Source organism: Parambassis ranga, chromosome 2 (genome assembly GCF_900634625.1).
Source record: "Parambassis ranga chromosome 2, fParRan2.1, whole genome shotgun sequence".
Lineage (NCBI taxonomy): Eukaryota > Metazoa > Chordata > Actinopteri > Ambassidae > Parambassis > Parambassis ranga.
In genome coordinates, this window is record NC_041023.1 from 43,944,010 (window position 1) to 43,964,577 (window position 20,568).

Consider the following 20,568-nt stretch of genomic DNA (forward strand, 5'->3'; position numbering starts at 1 on the left):
CAAGTCACAAACTAAGGGAGAGTCCAGCCACTGTAACGCCGTGATCAATACTGGGATTAATTTTTATTGCCACCTTTTGGACAGACACTCTCTGTGCGCCGTGTTTCTCCTTCCAGGAGCTGTTTGCCAGCTGCTCATCTAAACTGTCCATCGTCATTGTACTTCCTCCTTCTGTCTGTGTGTTCTGCACCTGAAGAAGCTCTTGCGCTTCTCCACATTCATCACGCCCACTAAATTTCGACCAATCACAGAATTGCTCTCACACACCACTGAGAGAAAAAGTTCTGCCTGGGCCATGTGTCAGAGAGCGCTGCAGAACAGGCGCTCCAAGAGAAAAATGGCGTCATTTTGTAGGCGGAGCACCGGCAGCGAGGAGCGAGGAGCGAGTTCTCTGTTCTCGTAGAGTATGGATCCAGCTTAAAGCCTGTTTCCCTGTGTGCATTCACTATTCTTATGTCAACTTGTTTGCACTGTGGAGCCTGCAATTGTTTTGAACTAGATTATATTTTCTGATCGTCACATGCTGTGTTTTATTGTGTCCCTTAATCCTCCAGATCTCTCTCAACAACACAATTATAAGGAGGAAGAGCAGATTATAGCTGACCAGCAGCTCTGTAACCAGGAGAGGAACTGCAGTCTGGCCTGGGAGGAACCAGAACCCCCACAGGTTAAAGAGGAACAGCAGGTTTTCTGCAGCAATCAGGAGGAAGAACAGCATGTACTGAATGAGGAGACTGAGCCCTCTATAGTGACTGAAAGTACCTATATTGAACCAGAAACAAGCCGTGGCATGCTTCTGTCTCAAAAGTCTCCTCCAGGAAAAAAATCTCTAAAATATGAACATTGTGTAAAATCTTTTTCCAAAAAAAACATTTTCTTGCAAAACATGTGGGAAATGTTTTAGGAAAGTTGGTTATTTAAGTGACCACATAAGAACTCACACAGGTGAGAAGCCATTTTCTTGCAAAACATGTGGGAAATGTTTCGGTCGAAATTATGCGTTGACTCGCCACATGAGAACCCACACAGGAGAGAAGCCGTTTTCTTGCAAAACATGTGGCAGATGTTTTGGTCGAAATTATGATTTGATTCATCATATGAAAACCCACACAGGTGAGAAGCCATTTTCTTGCAAAACGTGGGAAATGTTTTAGTCGAAGCAATAGTTTAGCTGTCCACATTAGAAGCCACACATGAAGTTCTGCTCTTGTTCTTAGATTTAAAAAAAGCGGTCAGTGAAAATGCAGCATGTATCCTCCCCACGTGTTACATGTGACATGTAGATTTTTAACCTTGATATATGATTTTGTTTTTCCTTGTAATAAGCGGCTCAGGAAAGACCTTGAGTATTCCTTCAGAGACTTCTGTCTGTGTATGTGACTGCTCCTTGCAGGAAAAAAAGCATGTAACTTACAGTTGTTTTCTTGGGTTTTAATCCTAACAGTAATGAGTAATGGTTGTAACAGCACAAATAGTCTAGTCAGGTCAGGCAGTCCAATGCTAACTGAAGGGCTAGAAATGTGTGACTTTGTCATGTCATGGCCTGGAGGACAGCATAGTCAAAGATAAGTTTCTGCAATAAGAGCAGATGCCCAGGAAAGACAGTGATAGCTGTACAGTAATGGTGACTGGCTGACTTGTTAGATTAGCATCTATATATTTGTGTGATCAAACCAGCACTGATGACAATATAATTACATTCAACAGCTCACATCACCAGTGAGCCCATGTCACTGCTTCCTGTTTGTCTGAACACTGTGTGCAGTCAAAGGAAAGCTGTGTAATGATAAAGTTCATCCTGATATGAGGTCAGACACACTGTTTGGACTCTGACTGCACTGTTAGAGTTAATTTTAAGCAAATAATAGTCTGTTTTTGTAGTTTCCCTTACTGAACCCTAATCCTGAGACCCTAGCTGTTCATCACAACAATCAGCATTAGGCGAGGGCGCAGAGGGAGCAGCCCCACTAGCAGTTTCAGCACTGGACAGCGCCACCGGTCTACAGTGCGGTTCAATGATTTCAGCACTGGACAGCGACAGAATACATTGAATACATCATTAATATACAAGTTGAATAGTTTAGGGCCTAATACTTACCCCTGGTGGACACCACAAGCAATGTCAAGACACCTAGAAGAAAACTTCCATCTCCACATATTGTAGTCTATCAGTTAAATCACTTTAACCCAGTTCCAGGCAGATTTGTTTTTTTACTGTCCAGCACATTTGAGATTTCTTCTGTTGCATCAGTTGTTGCCATTGAGGTTGATCTTTTCATTCTAAATGCATATTGGCTTTCATTTAATAACTGATGTTAATCTGATACTATTTACTAGCTCATTCATATTGCAATATGCAGGGAAGCATGTGTTTCAGTCTTTCAGAGAGCTCCAGTTGATTGCAACAAGCAGTGTCTGTCTGTCTGGTATGCAGAAGGCCCGCTGCTCTCCTCTTCAAAAAGCCCACAGCTCTCACCGATTGGTTCCACAAGCCACATCAGGGAACGCAGACCCAGATCCTGATGACACCCAGCGTCACGCTGGGAGCGCAGGGACACTGACGGAGAGACAACAGCAAATTAGGGAGGAAATACAGCTAACAGCTGTGCCTAAAACATCGCACCCCAAAGATCTCAGCAGCTACGGACTTTGACATCACACCTGATGAAGACACTGGAGAGACTGGTCCTGAGACACCTCCGCTCCACAGTGGGCTCCTCCATGGATCCGCTGCAGTTTGCCTACAGGCCTAATGTTGGAGTGGAGGATGCTGTCACCTTCCTGCTACACTGAGCTCTCTCTCACCTGGAGAAGCCCGGCAGCACTGAGAATCACTTTCTTTGATTTTTCCAGTGCTTTAAACACCATCCAGCTGGCGATCCTGAAGGACAAACTGGAGCAGACAGGGGTGGACCATCTGCTGTCAGAGTGGATCAGGGACTACCTCACAAACCGACCACAGTTTGTGCGAGCCCAGAACTGTGTGTCTAACCTGCTCACCTGTAGCACGGGTGCCCCTCAATTGACTGTCCTGGCCCCCTTCCTCTTCACCCTCTACACAACACTGACGGCTGTGTGCTGCAGAAGTTCTCTGACGACACTGCGATTGTTGGTCTCATCAGTGATGATGACGACGCGGAGTACAATTCAATTCAGTGTTATTTATATAGCGCATTACACAATCAGAAATGGTCTCAAAGCGCTTTACAGAAACCCAGAGCCTGAACTCCCTTAAGAGCACTGTGGCAAGGAAAAACTCCCTTTCAGAGGAAGAAACCTTGAGCAGGACCTGTCTACTTAAGGAGGAACCATTCATGCTGCCAGTCGGCCGGGTAGAGGAGGAGAAGAAGAGGGAGACGGGACAGAGAGGATGAAGGAGAGAGAGAAAGGAGCAAACATGCAGCAAACATGATATGGACTTTTGCAGACGACACTCTGCCCCAGGAGGTGGGGGACAGAAGGGTCCTGACAAAACTGACATCCATGCTGGACAATGAGTCCCACCCCCTGTAGGACGCCCTGTCAGCACTGCAGAGCAGCTTCAGTGGGAGACTGCTCCACCCTCGGTGTGTGGAGAGATACAGAAGGTCTTTTCTTCCTGCTGCTGTCAGACTATAATAAACACTTCTGATAGGTGCAATATTCACACACCACAGTGTACAATAAATTATTTATTTAGTTTTTGATGCACTATGTACAGTATTCTGTAAACTCTTTTTCTATTCTATTCTATTCTATTCTATATTTTATTGGTAGTTTATTTTATCATGTATATATCTTTTCTTAACTTATCCTTTGCTGTCTGTATCTGCTGTTGCAAAAATGCAATTTCCCCATTGTGGGACTAATTAATGTTTCTTAATCTAAATCGTAATCTTAAAACTGTTTGCAGGACACACAGACTGGACATGCAGTTTGTGTCGCTGGAGCATGGGCAGCTGCTCCTGCTCCACTGTGATCAGTCATCAGTCAATCCTGCTGCAGCTTCCATCTAGTATATGTGTCCAATGGAACCTGAACAACATGTCAGCTAAACACATAGAAATACTACACATAGTTTTTCATAAAAAATAACATTGAATTGAATCATGTTGTACATTAAATGGACACAAAAAGCACTGAGAGTGGTGCTGGTAGTGCAGCAGTGGGGTGAAGGCTGAAGTGCTGCCACCTAGTGTCAATATTTGGTATTAACTCTGACTACATATTCCACCTTTAACTCACTGTCATACATAATGTGTGAAGAGATAACAAAACGTGAATGTGAATTTATTGTAAAGAACTTTACTTATTATCCCTTTTATAAGTGAGCAGTGTGTGTGTTTGATGGAGTGTGTAATGTCTGCTCAGTATTATTGATACCGCTGTGTGTGATCTGAAAACGGACCAAACTGTGATGTGTCTGATGTTAACAGAAGAATCAGATGTCAGACAGTCAGATCCTCCTCTGTGACACCTTTAACATCATATTAGAAATCTCTGTCTGCTTCTGGTACATGCAGCTGATCACCAGCAGGTGGCTCACTGCTTTGCAAAGCTCAGCTGCTACAACAGAATAGTTTCTGAACATGTGTAGCCACCAAAACTACACCTGGTACATCAAACTTGTGTGAGTTTGGCCTCTATGCATTTCTGTTTCACTTAAAATGTTTGAACACTTCAGATAGAAGCCTGCAATATAACAGTCCAGTGGGATAATCCCTCTCGTTGCTGCTTAAATGTCTTTTGAGTTGTCCAGCTAATGTTTTCAGGGTTTATCAGTTTAACAGTAAACAGCTGTTTAACATGTCTGCAGTTATTGTTGCAGTCTGAGGTGTTTTCCAAGCAGCAGCCTCCAGGACTGAGACATGCTGAAGTGTTCAAAATGACTTCTTATCTTTATTTTATCATTCCAGGACTGATTAATGGATGGAGGACGTTGTACTTGGAGAGAGTGACACTAACATCACCACGGCAGAGGTGAGTCACTTTAACATGAAGCTACTCTGTGCCGTACATGTATTTCATTACACACAATAACAATATTAGAAGTTTATGTATTCTTATAATCTTATATTATATATTCTTTGTTCATCCATAACCATTTGTTGTAAAACAACTTGTGTGGTTGTTGCTGTTTTGCTGCATGACACACTTTGTCTGGAGCTCACAGACAGATGTCTGACATGTCCCTGTTAAATTCACTGGTATAGTTCAGAAGTCATTGTTCATCAATCAGCTGAGTGGGGTCGTTCTGGTGGTCATCATGATGGAGCTGCTACTGAGTGGGGTCGTCGTGTTGGTGGTTGTGATGAGATGGTGGTCCCTTATAGGGGTGCTGAGTGGGTCGTCGTGGTGCAGGTGAGGGGTGTGAAGTGGTCCTTCTCAAACCTGCAGTAGAAAGTCTTAAATTCGTCAGCAGTGGGGGAAGTCGTCTCCTGTGGTTTGTGATCTCAACACACAGGATGGACATGCATGGTCGTTAGCAGAAAAGCTGTTTTTCAACTTTTCTGAGTATTTTTGCCGCCTTTATTTCCTTGGTGAGTCTACACACTTTAGAGTAGAGTACACACTTTAGAGTAGAGTACACTACACACTTTAGAGTACACACTTTAGAGTAGAGTACACACTTTAGAGTACACAACACACTTTAGAGTAGAGTACACTACACACTTTAGAGTAGAGTACACTACACACTTTAGAGTAGAGTACACTACACACTTTAGAGTAGAGTACACTACAAACTTTAGAGTAGAGTACACTACACACTTTAGAGTAGAGTACACACTTTAGAGTACACAACACACTTTAGAGTACACAACACACTTTAGAGTACACAACACACTTTAGAGTACACAACACACTTTAGAGTACACAGAGAGAGAGGAAGAAGGGGAGAGCACTACAATTGTACTGGATCAAACATATGTCCTTGCTTATTCAGACAAAACAAAAATATTTCACTGTACTACAATAGGACTGCATTTTATACATACATATAATTCTTTGTTAGCAATGATAGTGCTTTCAGATTTTAATAAGCAGCATAAAAGGTTGTAATGTGTACACACTTTGGGCAACTAGTCATTTTGATAACTGTGGGCATCGAGTGAAGAGAGGCTGAATGGATGATAAATATGGAAGAAGAATAATCATTCCCCACTTTTTTACCCTGTATTTAACTCATAAAACCAGCTGACAGTAGCAGTATTCTTACTTTAGTTTACCGTTAATCAGCCCGTCATTGATGAACGGACTTATGTTAGCAGACAGTAGCTAACTTGTTAGCTAACTAACAAGCCAGAGCAGCATCATAGATGGTTTGTTGTCATGGCCCCAAAACCTCTGTGTTGTTTAGGAGCTCTCACTCCTTTGATCATTCACCGTATTCACATTATACACAAACACGCAGTGACGCACGCTATCAGGACAGAGTGAGACCTCCCTCCTTCACTCCCTGTTGTTCTGTTTGGAGACCCAGAGGTGAGCAGACAGACAAACATGGCTGCTCCTTTGGAAACATTCTCTTCTATCTCAAAAATACTTCAGTGGAATATGTGTTTGAAAACACGAGGTGAGAAATAAGTCTTCACTTTCTGAATCTGACTTTATTGTAGGTCAGTAACATCAGTTTATATTGTTGTTATTTTTAACAGTGTTAAAGGCATTTCATAATCATTTGGACCTGAAATTACAGTGTTCACAGGTCGGGGTCAGGAAGACATCTTACAAAGACAGGACGAGGAGGTGTCACAAAGTCTGGGAGGCAGTTAACAATAGACAGGAGTGGTGAAGACAGCACCTGAAGCACTAGGGGGTGACGCTTTGTCATGCTCTAACAAAGGCTGTGTATGAGCCAACCTTGATCAATGGGGCAGACAACAAGGGGTGCATATTAGGTTATTAGCAAATGGTGATCAAAGCAGTAGACATTGTGGCGGGATATGAGGATTGTGACTGAGATTCTGCATCAATATCTCATGGCTATTCTTATTTCTGTTTTATTCTCTTTTATTTCTTAATTCTAGTTTTTATGCTTCTCTAGTAGCACACTCTGCATTGTCTTATTATTTGTTCTGCTGCCGTAACAAATCAATTTTCATCCAGGGATCAATAAAGTCTTATTTTATCTGTTAACAGTATTTTAGGGGAAATTTCTGGAAAACTGAGAGACTTATTTATGAAGTCGTATGATCTTTATCACAGGGACAGGACAGAAAGAAAATGTCGAATCGCCTGTTCACACTCCAGTCCGGTAGGTGGCGGTAATGCGCCTTGCAAGCTGGCAGCCAATCGCCAATACACTGAAGAAGAAGAAGAAGAGAAGGAGGAAGTGGAAGAAGAAAACAAAGACGAGCACAGCGACAGCAGAAGCTGAACACAAGTGTAACTACTGTGAGTGTTTTATCACATCTGAATGGCTGCTGCTGAGTTTCTGAGAGGTTTTATCAGCGAGCGGCTAACTGCTGCTGCTGCTGAAATAATGGGAGCGTTTGAACAAACTATCGTCCAGTACGAGGAAGAGATGGACCGTCAGCGCAAACTACTGGATCTCCTCCTGAAGCCTGAGATCAAGTTACACAGAACAGGTATGTAAACATGACAATGTCACGGAACAACAACGGCTCTGTTTGAAAAGAGTGCACATTCAGCACATAGTGTTTCTAACAGGAGGACACTGACTTCATGACTTGAAGCTACAGATGTGTCCCTCCAGCTTTTCTCTCTCTGCTTCAGCTCCTCAGAGCTCTGTGCTTCGTTTATTTACTGTTGGAAACTACGGAGCAGCTGCTGTTATTTCTGAAGGGTGAAAGATTTGATTCTGCACGGTGTTATCATGCAGTGTGGGTTCGCATATCTAGAAGTGTGTCCCTAACATGAAGTATTCATTCTTTTAAGTGTTTATTACTCTATACTATAATGTGTTTTTATTACTGTTTATGTGTTAGTAAGATAAATAAGATAAACAACATAAGGCTGTTTAGTTTGTTTGATAAAAGAACAAGGTAAAGACCTGTTCTATAGGAAAGGTGACCTTAAATGACTTCTGCTATGATCTGCTGCTGTATAGAAAATAGCTGCTCCCCTATATAATGGCAGACTTGAAGAGTGTCTGTTCACCTGTTCTGATTCTGTTAACACACATTATATTAGTGAAAAGCTGATTGAGAATTTTCTGTTCTATTTGATCTAAAGATAGAAAAAAGGCCCGATTACAGCTCCACTGTGAAGTGGTTTGAAAAAATGAAATCGTAATCAGCTAAAATCAGTAGCAGCAGGTCAAACTCAATCAAAACCTGGAAATCAGAATCTGGCATTCCTAGTTAGGGTATAGAAGACAAATCATATTAACAGATTACGGTTGATCAGAAGCACAATGTGTATATTTAGGAGACCATGCAGTCTGAAACTGGAGAGATGAACATGTTTGTGCTGCTAACTAATTAAACATGATGTGACAGTAAAGGCTGTTACATACTCCACGAGAACAGAGAACTCGCTCCACGGCTGGTAAGAGTAAAAAAAAAAGTTCTTTTCGGCACGGAGGTACCATACTCTGCAAGACGTGTGTGTGCAGAACTCCTCATATGGCCCTCCTACGCAGCGCACGTCACACACAAAAGGATGACAATGCAATTGTATTGCAAATTGTGAGCACAGTCGTGGTCGCTCAGCGTGACAATAGATAGAAGATCAGTGTAGCTGACTGTAGCAGACCTCTGGTCTGTGTGAGTTTAACTCTGTGAACGTGTGGATGACTGTCTGCAATAATACATCCCGCCTCCTGGTGTTTAATGTGCGCGAGCCGCTGTAACACCGTGATCAATACTGGGATTCATTTTTATCGCCACCTTTTGGACAGACACTCTCTGTGCGCCGTGTTTCTCCTTCCAGCAGCTGTTTGCAGCTGCTCATCTAAACTGTCCATCGTCGTTGTACTTCCTCCTTCTGTCTGTGTGTCTGCACCTGAAGCTCTTGCGCTTCTTCACATTCATCACGCCCACAATAAATTCCGACCAATCACAGCATGGTTGACGCACAGCACTGAGAGAAAAAGTTCTGCCCGGACCCTGTGCACGAGATCGCTGCACAGCGGGCGGTCCGAGATGAAAAATGACGTCATTTTGTGGGCGTAACGTCTGCAGGGGGGACGGAGTTCTCTGTTCTCGCGGAGAATGGATCCAACTTAAAGGTGTGTTCAGTTTTTTACTTCAGCACTCTGAAGGGTTAATGAGAGCTGCTGTGGACTGTATGTGAATGAACTGTATTCTGAATAAATATCTAAACAAAGGCTCCAATGTTACTAAAAAGTGAAACCAACTGTAAAAACAAAAGTAGTATAGTTTTAGTATAAGAAGGTGCTGAACTGTTCAGAGGCTTGAAGCAGCTTGTAGGAGCAGCTAAACATCTTCAAGGAACTCTAACAAGTCCAGTTGTCCTGCTTCAAGCTTTTCAAAGCAAATGACCTGGATGAATCATTGAGGTTCAGTTTTTGACAAACGAGCTACTGTCATGGAGATCACATAAACAAACTCTCTGTTTTCTTCTGACCTTTGACCTGCAGATCTCCCTCAACAACACAATTGTCAAGTGGAGGATGTTCTGGCTGAGCAGCAGCTCTCTAACCAGAAGAACTCCATTCTGGACCAGGAGGAACCAGTACCTCCACAGGTTAAAGAGGAACAGCAGGAAGTCTGCACCAGTCATGAAGGAGAGCAGCATGTACTGAAAGAGGAGACTGATCCCTCTGTAGTAACTGCTGCTTATGATGGACCAGAACCAAACCATGGCATGGTTCTCTCTCACGACGCTCCTCAAGGTAAAATGTCTCTAAAATGACAAACTTGATGAAAATCCTTTCCATATCAGTCAGAACTTAACATTTGAAGTGTTTTTTTTCTTTGTCAGAACCTGAATGTTTATGATATTTTCTGTTTGTTAGTATTTTAATGTTGCATTAACTCATTTCGTTGTTCCAGGTTTTAGATGTTTCCATCATCACATTAGTCTTTGTGTCCATGTGTCCCTCCAGTTCTCCCTCAACAACATGACTGTAAGGAGGAAGAGATCCTGTCTGACCAGCAGCTCTGTAACCAGGACAAAAGTTCCAGTCTGGACCACTTTGACCCAACTGTCATCCAATACAAAGAAGAGATCAACCATCAGGACCCACTGCTGAACATTATCCTGACACCTGAGATAAAGTTACACAGAACAGGTATGTGAACCTACAAACAAGCAGTGAATACTGTGACTCCTGTAGGGTTCTAATGTAAAATCTGAGCTCTGTGCTACATTTATATTAGGCTCAGTGACAAAAACTGGGCTCTAGACTAACTTTTTTTCTTAGGTGCACAAGCACAAAAGTTAAGTGCACTGCTTCACAATTAACCAGGCAGAGGTGGGTAGTAACGCTCTACATTTACTCCGTTACGTTTACTTGAGTAACTTTTTGGGAAAAATTTACTCATATGAGTCATTTTAATGTCTGATACTTTTTACTTTTACTCTAGTAAATTTGTAAGTAAATAACACTACTCTTACTTTGCTATATTGGCCAAACGTTGACTCGCTACTCGATACATGCATCTTTCTGCCTCAGCCAAGTGAAGCAGCGGAAGAATAGCTGTGACCACCTGACCATGTTCCGCCAATCAAACTAGACCCCTGGCCTCACATCGGCAGCATGTTCAGCTTGTGCAAAGCGCAAAACAACTGCTTTCTTATGCAGTGCTTGCTCTGCCTTCCAAAACAGACCTTTCTGCAAAAACTCAACGTCAAACAACACACTTTAACACCCACATAAGTATAAAATATATAATAATCTCTTCATGTTTTTACACTTCAAATACAACATTTTATTTATTTCACTTTTGTCTGATTACCATAAATCAATACAAGGAATAAATATGTTACTCTAACATTTACTCAGTACTTAGTTTTTTCACCCAGTACTTTCTTTTTTACTCTTACTTGAGTAAAAAATTTGGCTACTCTACCCACCTCTGGTTTTAGCTGTATGCAGATCTCATATAGCAGGTTAATTATACATTTTACTTTTAATAATACTAGGGATGCACCGAAATTAAAATTCTTGGCCGAAACCGAAAATGAGGAATCCAAGGCCCAAAACAGAAACACCGAAGCTATAACTGTGTACTAACCTGACTAAAATCAAGGCATTGCAAATACACAACTTACTTAATGTTTCAAAGAATAAAGCAATTGAAAATATTTATTTAGCACATTTAAACAATGCACAATAGGGTTGGGCGGTATTAAGGTATTAAGGTATACCAGCGGGGCACACAGGTAGCGACGATATCATTTTTAATACCGTCAATTAAAAAAATGCAATGTGGTAGAGCCCTGTTCAAACTACATACACAAACAAAATGTTTGCCTGTGTGCATTCACTATGCTAATGTCATGTTACTTGTTTGAACTGTGGAGGTTGCAATTGTTTTGAACTGTAATGTATTTCTGATCATCACATTCTGTTTTCTGGTTTGCTTTAATCCTCCAGATCTCGCTCACCAATACAATTATGAGGAAGAGCTGATTTTAGTTGATCAGCAGCTCTGTTGCCAGGAGAAGAACTGCAGTCTGAACTGGGAGGAACCAGAACCCCCACAGGTTAAAGAGGGACAGCAGGTTCACTGCAGCAATCATGAGGGAGAGCAGCATGTACTGAATGCAGAGACTCAGCCCTCTATAGTGACTTCTGCTTCCGAAAGTAATCATATCAAATCAGAAATAAGCTGTGACGGGATTCTCTCTCATACCTGTCCTCCAGGAAAAAAAATTCTAAAATGTAAACCTTGTGTAAAACCATTTTCATGTAAGAGGAAAAGTAAGGCACATCAGAGAATTGTCACAAGTGAGAAGCCATTTCCTTGCAAAACATGTGGGAAATGTTTTATGCTTTCTGGTGATTTAACGGTCCACATGAGAACCCACACCGGTGAGAAGCCATTTTCTTGCCAAACATGTGGGAAATGTTTTATGCAATCTAGTTCGTTAACTGTCCACATGAGAACCCACACAGGCGAGAAGCCATTTTCATGCAAAACATGTGGCAAATGTTTTAGTATGTCTGGTAATCTAACTTGCCACATGAGAACCCACGCAGGTGAGAAGCCATATTCTTGCAATACATGTGGCAAATGTTTTAGTATGTCTGGTCATCTAACTGGCCACATGAAAACCCACACAGGTGTGAAGCCATTTTCTTGCCAAACATGTGGGAAATGTTTTATGCAATCTGGTGATTTAACTATCCACATGAGAACCCACACCGGTGAGAAGCCATTTCCCTGCAAAACATGTAGCAAATGTTTTCGTACTTTGGGCCATCTAACTTGCCACATGAGAACCCACACAGGTGAGAAGCCATTTTCTTGCCAAACATGTGGGAAATGTTTTATGCAATCTGGTGATTTAACTATCCACATGAGAACCCACACCGGTGAGAAGCCATTTCCCTGCAAAACATGTAGCAAATGTTTTCGTACTTCGGGCCATCTAACTCGCCACATGAGAACCCACACAGACCCATCTCAGAAACAGACATGAGAGGACAGAGCAGAAGATCAACGCTTCCTTTTGCTCACGGTTTTGTGAGTGTGAAAAGCGGTGTCTGCAATGTAAGATGAGGTGGGAGATCACTGCACATAAACAGGGTCTGCTCGTACAGTTGATGGCTGTATGCACGGATTTTGAACCAAGTTTACTTGAAGCATAACAACATATTCCCTGTCACTGACATCTGTCATGTTGAATTGTGTACATGTCTACAAAAAATAAAAAAACACATTCATTTCATTTTTTATTGGAGCAGTGTAATGAATTGGCTTCCCCTTGTTCAACTAATCTCTTTAAAACTATTTTAGCTGTCTGTCAGGAGGCAAAACATGCTGGGAGATATTCAGTCTGAAAAGGTGAACTGCATCTCTGCACTTTGTCATTTCCTCAAACTGGCATGTAACATTTGCATAACCTCTGGTGTATTAGGACGTATTAATCGGCAATCTGTCAAAAATCTGACTGTAAGAGTATTCTTAAAATTAACAAAAAGGTATGTCATCATAAATTAGAAGAACACAGACAAAATATACAAAACTGGGAAGTGCTAAACAGTACTGTAAAGAAATCTAGAAGAGAAAAAAATTGTTGAAAGAATTTTATTATTATATTTATTTATTTTCTTTTATCATTTCTTACAGACTCCTGTCAGCTGTTGAGGAGTCTGATGGTTGAAGAGGTAACAAAGTGACATAAAACAGACTTGTTTCTGGGTTTGACAAAAATCTTTATTATGAAAATAGAGAATATAAAGCTATATTTTGGTAGTTTGTTAAAACTAAGATCTATTTGAATGACTTGGCTGTCGCAGCCAACAGTTAACTCCAACAGCAGATGTCACTAGTGAGTACTGAATGAAGCTTTGAGTAATGAACCTCTGAGCAACACATTGGGCTGGAAAGCCTCATTGCTTCATGAAGCTTCATTGCCCATCACTACCAACAGCGCACACCAAGTGAACAAACAAACAGGACAGTGTCGAAACAGGAAGTGACGCAATACGTTACCGGGCTGGAACAACGGCCTGAGTCCCCTGGCTGGGCTTTTGAAGCAGCACCTTGATTTGTGCTGATAAAGACACAGGGACCAGCTGAGTGTTTTCTTATGTTCCACCTAAATGATGACTTCTGATTGAAGACAGTGTGAATCATGTGATTATATTGCACACATTGTGAATAATACAGACAATAATGATAGTTGTAACACATACATGTCTTCATAATAAAGAGAAAGCTCTTTATTGCTGACTGGTGGTACTTGTCTGTGGTTTATTATTTATGTTAACACATATGTATATATGTAATGTCTGATTCTTATGTCACAGTTTACACATTTCAACAGTCAAAGTGAAATGGGTGAAGGTCTGAGGCTTGAGAAAAGAGGGGTGCTGTTCTGCCCTCTCAGTTGCAATGTGAATTGCAACGTGATGCGGTAGGTGGCTCAGTACTGTCTGAGTGTGGGTCTGATATGTCTGTTGTTTAAATAGAAAGACTGAAGGACTGTGAGGAGGAAGTCACCTGCAGCTCTGAGCAGGTACTAAAAGGGTTTAAGTCATTCCTCTGTATTTATATATCGATAATATCTATGAAAAATAATTGTGTGATTAATGCACTTTACCCTGATGAAGCCAAACAAAAACAACATGTGTACGTTTGACTAAATAAATAAATTAAAAAATATAAAAACACAGTCAGTGTTTAGGAAGAGGTTTTTATGTTTAAAGGAAGGTGAGAAGAACAGTAGGTGGCGGTAATGCACCTCAAAATTTGGTTGTCACTCGCCATTAAACAGAAGAAGAAGAAGAAGAAGAAGTTCTCAGCGGAAGTTTTTTTTTTTTTTTTTTTTTTTTATTGACAAAATGTACATTAGATTATGGCATTATGTCTTCATAATGGACATTTAAACAGAAACAGGTGCATATAACAGAAAAAAAAACAAACAAAAAAAAACAAAAAAACAATACATTTATAATGTAGGCTTCTCTTTCAGGGTTGTAAAGTGCAAATACAAAAACCCTAAAACTAAGAGAAAAAGAAATAAATACATAAAAATAAAGAGGATGCTAGGGCTTATTTAGCAAATTAAATCTGTCAATCAAATTAAAAAGTTTGATTGCATACTTTCCTTTCATTATTTTAAGGGCTTTAGTGAAGGAAACAAATTCGTTATGGAACACAAAAAACCTAGGTTTAACTGACATGTATTTGCATTTGTGAATGTGAAATTTCCCAAGGATGAGGATATTGTTAATCAAGAAATCATATTCCTTACTTTGTGAAATAAAACCATAAATAATATCATTACGATAGAAGGGTTCAAGTAGAACAGTGGTATGAAGCCAGTCATGAATATCAGTCCAAAAAGCTTCTGAGAACATACACTGAAAAAATAAGTGATCTGTAGTTTCAATATCGTCACAAAAAGAACATCTATTTGTGTCAAAACCAAACCTTTGACGTAAAAACTCATTCGAGGGATACACACCATTCAGTATTTTGAAATGCATTTCTTTAGCTTTAGGAGTGATGGGGAACTTTAAGTACTTTGTTCTTAAGGAGTGTATAATGTCCTTGGTGAACACATGGCCAATTGAATTTCTGAATGACAGAAGGGGATAAGAAATTTCGTTATACATACATCTAATTGTTTTGTTAGGAAATTTGGTGGAAGCAAAGTCACATCCACCCACTAGAAGATGTGGAAGACAGGGAGTGACGACCGAGGAATTTGAAAGGCTTCCTCTGATTAGGCCCAGAAAGGGAGAAGGAATAGCTCTGGTTATTGAATTAAAGGATTTTTGATTGATATTCAAATTATATTTCAAACAAAAGTTTTCATGGGACATTATACATACTTCTTCATCAAGAAAATGAACCACAGACCAAACATTTTTATCCATCAGTTCCTTGTTGTAAAGGGATTTGTTTTTGACCACTATGTACCTGTTGTTCCAAATTGGTGTATTGTGTGGGGTGAAATTATGATTGTATAACATTTTCCAATATAAAAGGACTTGTTGATGAAAAAGGGAGAGTTTAACAGGTAACCTTTGAATGATGAAGTCACATCTTAATAATAATTCTATACCTCCTAATTTCTTGAAAATTTCTCTAGGAATATGAAACCAAAAAGTGTTGCTATTTAAAAGGGATTTTAACCAATTCATTTTCAGGGTTCCATTTATGAAATCAAAGTCTATGGCTTGTAAACCTCCATATTTATATTCTTTGGTCATTTCCACTTTCTTAATATAATGAGTTTTTCTTTTCCAAATATAATCAAAATTAATCTGATTAATCTTTTTGATGGCTCTGTTAGGAATGGCTAGAGAATATGCAGGATAAATACACCTCGAAATGCTCTCCATCTTAGTCAAAAACACTCTACCTAATAAACTTATATCTCTCAGTAACCAGGAAGTTCTCAGCGGAAGTGATAAGCGGAACAATGCACAGACTGCAGAGGTGGGTCCAAGCTACTACAGGTACTGTCTGCTTGTTTTCATTTACTTAAGTCATCATGAAGTTTTCTTTTGTCTAAAAACTCAAACGTAATCTGGCGGCGAAGGATCGACAGTCGCCGCACTGCCACACGGACGCCATTGCACGTAATGATTAAGTCATGTTTGAACACAAAGCTGATAGTTGTGTATTTGTTCATTCAAACATTAGTGACAAAAAGTCTGATGATAAACTTTGTATGAATGAACAACACATCAGTCAGTAAAGACAGAATGAAGCCATCAGATGTGTCAGATGATAAACTGCAGCTGTGTCTTTTTCTCTCCATCAGATTTCTGTCAACTTGAAGTCGACACAAACTCAGTGAACACAAAACTCAAACTGTCTGACAACAACAGGAATGTGACACATGTGGAGGAGGAGGAGCCATATCCTGATCATCCAGACAGATTTGACAAGTGTCCTCAGCTGCTGTGTAGAAATGTTCTGACTGGTCGCTGTTACTGGGAGGTCGAGTGGAGAGGAGAGGTTAATATATCAGTGAGTTACAGAAGAATCAGTAGGAAAGGAAAAAGTGCTGACAGCGAGTTTGGAGAAAACAATCAGTTCTGGAGTCTGAGCTGCTCTGATGTTGATGATGATGGTTACTGTGTCTGTCACAATAACAGAAAAGCACCCATCTCCTCCTCCTCTGTCTCTCACAGAGTAGCAGTGTATGTGGACTGTCCTGCTGGCACTCTGTCCTTCTACAGTGTCTTCTCTGACACACTGATCCACCTCCACACCTTCAGCACCACATTCACTGAACCTCTACATGCTGGATTTGGTGCCTGGTACTGCAGGCCTGGTTCCTCAGTGAGTCTGTGCTGTGTGTAGAAGCAGAGTGTGTGGAAGTGACAGCAGCTTCAACTTTGTGCTTTAAACGTTGATGATGTTTCACTTTCATTTGAATCACCGACTGTGACTTCAGGTCAGAACATGTTTTGTCTTAGAAGCAGTGAAATGAGCTCCTAACCACTGAGCTCCTGTAAAAACTGCACTGATGGATCTTCTTGTTCTGGATGATCCTGGACAGATGGAGTTCAGCTTTTCTCTTCTCCTGTTCCTGATTGGTGGAAGCAGCAGAATGAGCTCCACCTGTAACAAACACTGACCTCCACCTGTCTCTGTGTGATGATGAAATATATATTGTTATTATATTGTTTTGCTAGCTAACATTTTTAGCTAACACGCTACTTTGTTAAGCTAACATTATTTTCTTTTATGTATTTTTTTAGCTAGCATATGTTTTTAGCTAACACACCTTTGTTAAGCTTTCATTGTTTTCTTTCTAGTATTTTGTTTTGCTAGCATTCAGAGCAATCCTTCACATCAGCATTCAAAGCAATGCTTCAGCTGCAGCAATCAAACCTGCATTTTCTTCAGGAAATGCTTTTCTAGCTCTAACAGTTACATTGTTACATTGAGTGACAGCAAAGCAGTGAGCCACCTGCTGGTGATCAGCTGCATGTACCAGAAGCAGATTTCTAATATGATGTTAAAGGTGTCACAGAGGAGGATGTGACTGTCTGACATCGATTCTTCTGTCAACATCAGACACATCATAGTTTGGTCAGTTTTCAGATCACACACAGCAGCATCAATAATACTGAACAGACATTACACACTCCATCAAACACACACACACACTGCTCACTTATAATAGAGATAATAAGTAAAGTTCTTTACAATAAATTCACATTTTATTATCACTTCACACATGGCACAGTATATATGGCAGTGAGTTAAAGGTGGAATATGTAGTCAGAATTAATACTAAATATTGACACTAGGTGGCAGCACTTCAGCCTCCATCCACTGCTGCACTACCAGCGCCACTCTCAGTGCTTCTTGTTTCCATTTACTGTACAACATGTTTCAATTCAATGTTATTTATATGAAAAACTATGTGTAGTATTTCTATGTGTTTGGCTGACCTGTTGTTCAGGTTCCATTGGACACATATACTAGATGGAAGCTGCAGCAGGATTGACTGATGACTGATCACAGGTGTGAACAATCAGCCGGTGACGAGTGGAGCAGGAGCAGCTGCCCATGCTGCAGAGACACAAACAGCAGCAGCACTCTGTGACCCATGTCCACTCTGTGTGTCCTCCAAACAGTCTTCCTCATGTGCCGTCTCTGCTCATGTCTTTATCAGGACAGCAGTCAGGTCCAGCCCTCTGGGGGATTTCTGTTCTCACTTTTTAACTCTGATTTCCTGATAGCAGCACTCACACAGCTCAATGCTGAAGAATCACAAACACAAACGTTCTCTTGCTGCCTCATATATCCACCCTCTGACAGTTACCATGGTAACCAGATCATCAGTGTTATTCAGCTCACCTGTCAGTGATCAGAATGTTATGATTGATTGGTTCATGTTATCATCTATTATCATATACTGTTACAACATCATAAAGATTATTCATAGACATTTATTGTATATATGTACATACACATTTTATAATGGACTGTAAATACAGTGTGTCAACTCTTCATATTTGATGTGTTCCATACACATATGTCAGCTCATAAGCAGCATATTTGCATTAGTTAGAGGAGAATAAATAAAACAAACTGCTGTTGTTTTGTAGTTGCTGAGTGGTTAAGGTGATGGACTAGAAATCCATTGGGGTCTCCCTGTGCAGATTCAAATCCTGTCAATAATAACTTTTCAGCTGTGTCTCTTCTCTTCTTCTTCTTCTTCTTCTTCTTCTTCTCTTCTTATTCTCCAAATAACTTTGCAATTTTGCTTTTTTTTTGCTGTCTTTGTTAGATCACTGGACCTTCTCCAATTTGATCACTTATCATCCTGAGCTAAACTTGACCCCTTCATTTAATCTATTCATCAAGGTCTAAATTTTGTCTAGACTTGAACTTCAGATGGACACCACAGACACATGGTCATAAATAATAACTAGACATCAGTCAGATAGAACAAAGCTCGGCTCACTAAATATGGGAGTGGAAGTTTTTGTCTCAGTGTAGAGCTGGGCTTACAGTGTACTGGGATCTGATGTGCATTGAAAATCCTTCTCCTTCTGCATTGTAACCTTTTAAAAGGGATTGTTTGGTTACCATGGGAACCACCACTGCATCTATCAAACTTTCATAGACCGAGTTTGACCTTCATGAAGATGCCAGCTAATCTACAGAAGCTAATTAAACATCAACATTTCTATAAAAGGTAAGAAAATGAACTTTTTTCTTCTGCTTTACTTCCAGGGAATGGTCTGCAGTGTAGAGGAGGTCACAGTGACAACATCAATCAAAGTGTACAGCCTCTATGCATTTCTGTTTCACTTCAAATGTTTGAACACTGAACAAACTCTAACAGAGTCAGATAGAAGCCTGCAATATAACAGTCCAGTGGGATAATCCCTCTCGTTGCTGCTTACATGTCTTGAGTTGTCCAGCTAATGTTTTCAGGATTTATTCAGTTTAACAGTAAACAGCTGTTTAACATGTCTGCAGTTATTGTTGCAGTCTGTGTTTTCCAAGCAGCAGCCTCCAGGACTGAGACATGCTGAAGTGTTCAAAATGACTTCTTATCTTTATTTGATCATTCCAGGACTGATTGATGGATGGAGGACGTTGTACTTGGAGAGAGTGACACTAACATCACCACGGCAGAGGTGAGTCACTTTAACATGAAGCTACTCTGTGCCGTACATGTATTTCATTACACACAATAACAATATCAGAAGTTTATTATAGTGTTTCATTTATTCTTATAATCTTATATTATATATTCTTTTCTTTCTTTTTATCTTTAACCATTTGTTGTAAAACAACTTGTGTGGTTGTTGCTGTTTTGCTGCATGACACACTTTGTCTGGAGCTCACAGACAGATGTCTGACGTGTCCCTGTTAAATTCACTGGTATAGTTGAGAAGTCATTGCGGATGTCATAGTTGAGAAGTAATTGTGGATGGATAGATGGATGGATGGATGGATGGATGGATGGATGGATGGATGGATCTGCAGTCAGATCTTGGAGGAACCAGAACCCCCACAGGTTAAAGAGGAACAGCAGGCTCTCTGCTGCAGTCAGGAGGGAGAGCAGCATGTACTGAATGAGGTTGACCCCTCTATAGTGACTGATGCTCATGAAAGTGTTATGTGCCGGTACTCGTTTGTTGCATGTATGTCTGTTACGTGTGTCTCTGCTTTCTGTGCAGGTTCCCAGTGCACGTCCAGTGAACCCAGTGGATCATCCACAGCTGAGTCCACTTGGCTCTCATCAGCACGCCTATATAAGCAGGAGGTGTGCACATGGCCGTGGCCAGTGGGCCAACTTGTGGGCGTGCACACCATGTGTCTTTGAGCAAGATGATCAGCACTGATCCTTTCTGTTTTGCTTCAGTTTTGCTTTTGTGCTTGCTTTGCCATTTTGTTATTTATTTTATGAAACAAAAACAATGCACAGTCACTGTTTCCGTTTGCTGTCTCTTCCTCAGGCCTGGGTAACATGATTGTTGCTTCCCCTCATCCCCTGGAC

The 20,568-nt window shown here is 40.7% G+C and overlaps 3 protein-coding genes across 3 annotated transcripts in view; all 3 read left to right on the forward strand.

Annotated features, from left to right (window-relative positions):
* The window catches only part of LOC114444984 (NLR family CARD domain-containing protein 3-like), a 31,721-nt gene extending 14,543 nt beyond the window's left edge, over window positions 1-17,178 (forward strand). Inside the window, exon 8 of the mRNA XM_028419904.1 lies at window positions 16,868-17,178. Within this exon, the coding sequence (XP_028275705.1) occupies window positions 16,868-16,901 (34 nt within the window). The 3' untranslated portion in view covers window positions 16,902-17,178. The remainder of the gene's footprint in view (window positions 1-16,867) is intronic.
* LOC114450023 (rho GTPase-activating protein 1-like) overlaps window positions 1-20,568 on the forward strand; it is a 150,551-nt gene that overhangs the window by 78,235 nt on the left and 51,748 nt on the right. The window lies entirely within an intron of this gene.
* On the forward strand, window positions 7,204-13,159 carry LOC114431157 (gastrula zinc finger protein XlCGF17.1-like). The gene is made up of 3 exons (XM_028398761.1): window positions 7,204-7,234; window positions 7,560-7,568; window positions 11,507-13,159. The coding sequence occupies exons 1-3, from the start codon at window positions 7,204-7,206 to the stop codon at window positions 12,553-12,555; spliced, it is 1,089 nt and encodes a 362-aa protein (XP_028254562.1). The 3' UTR covers window positions 12,556-13,159.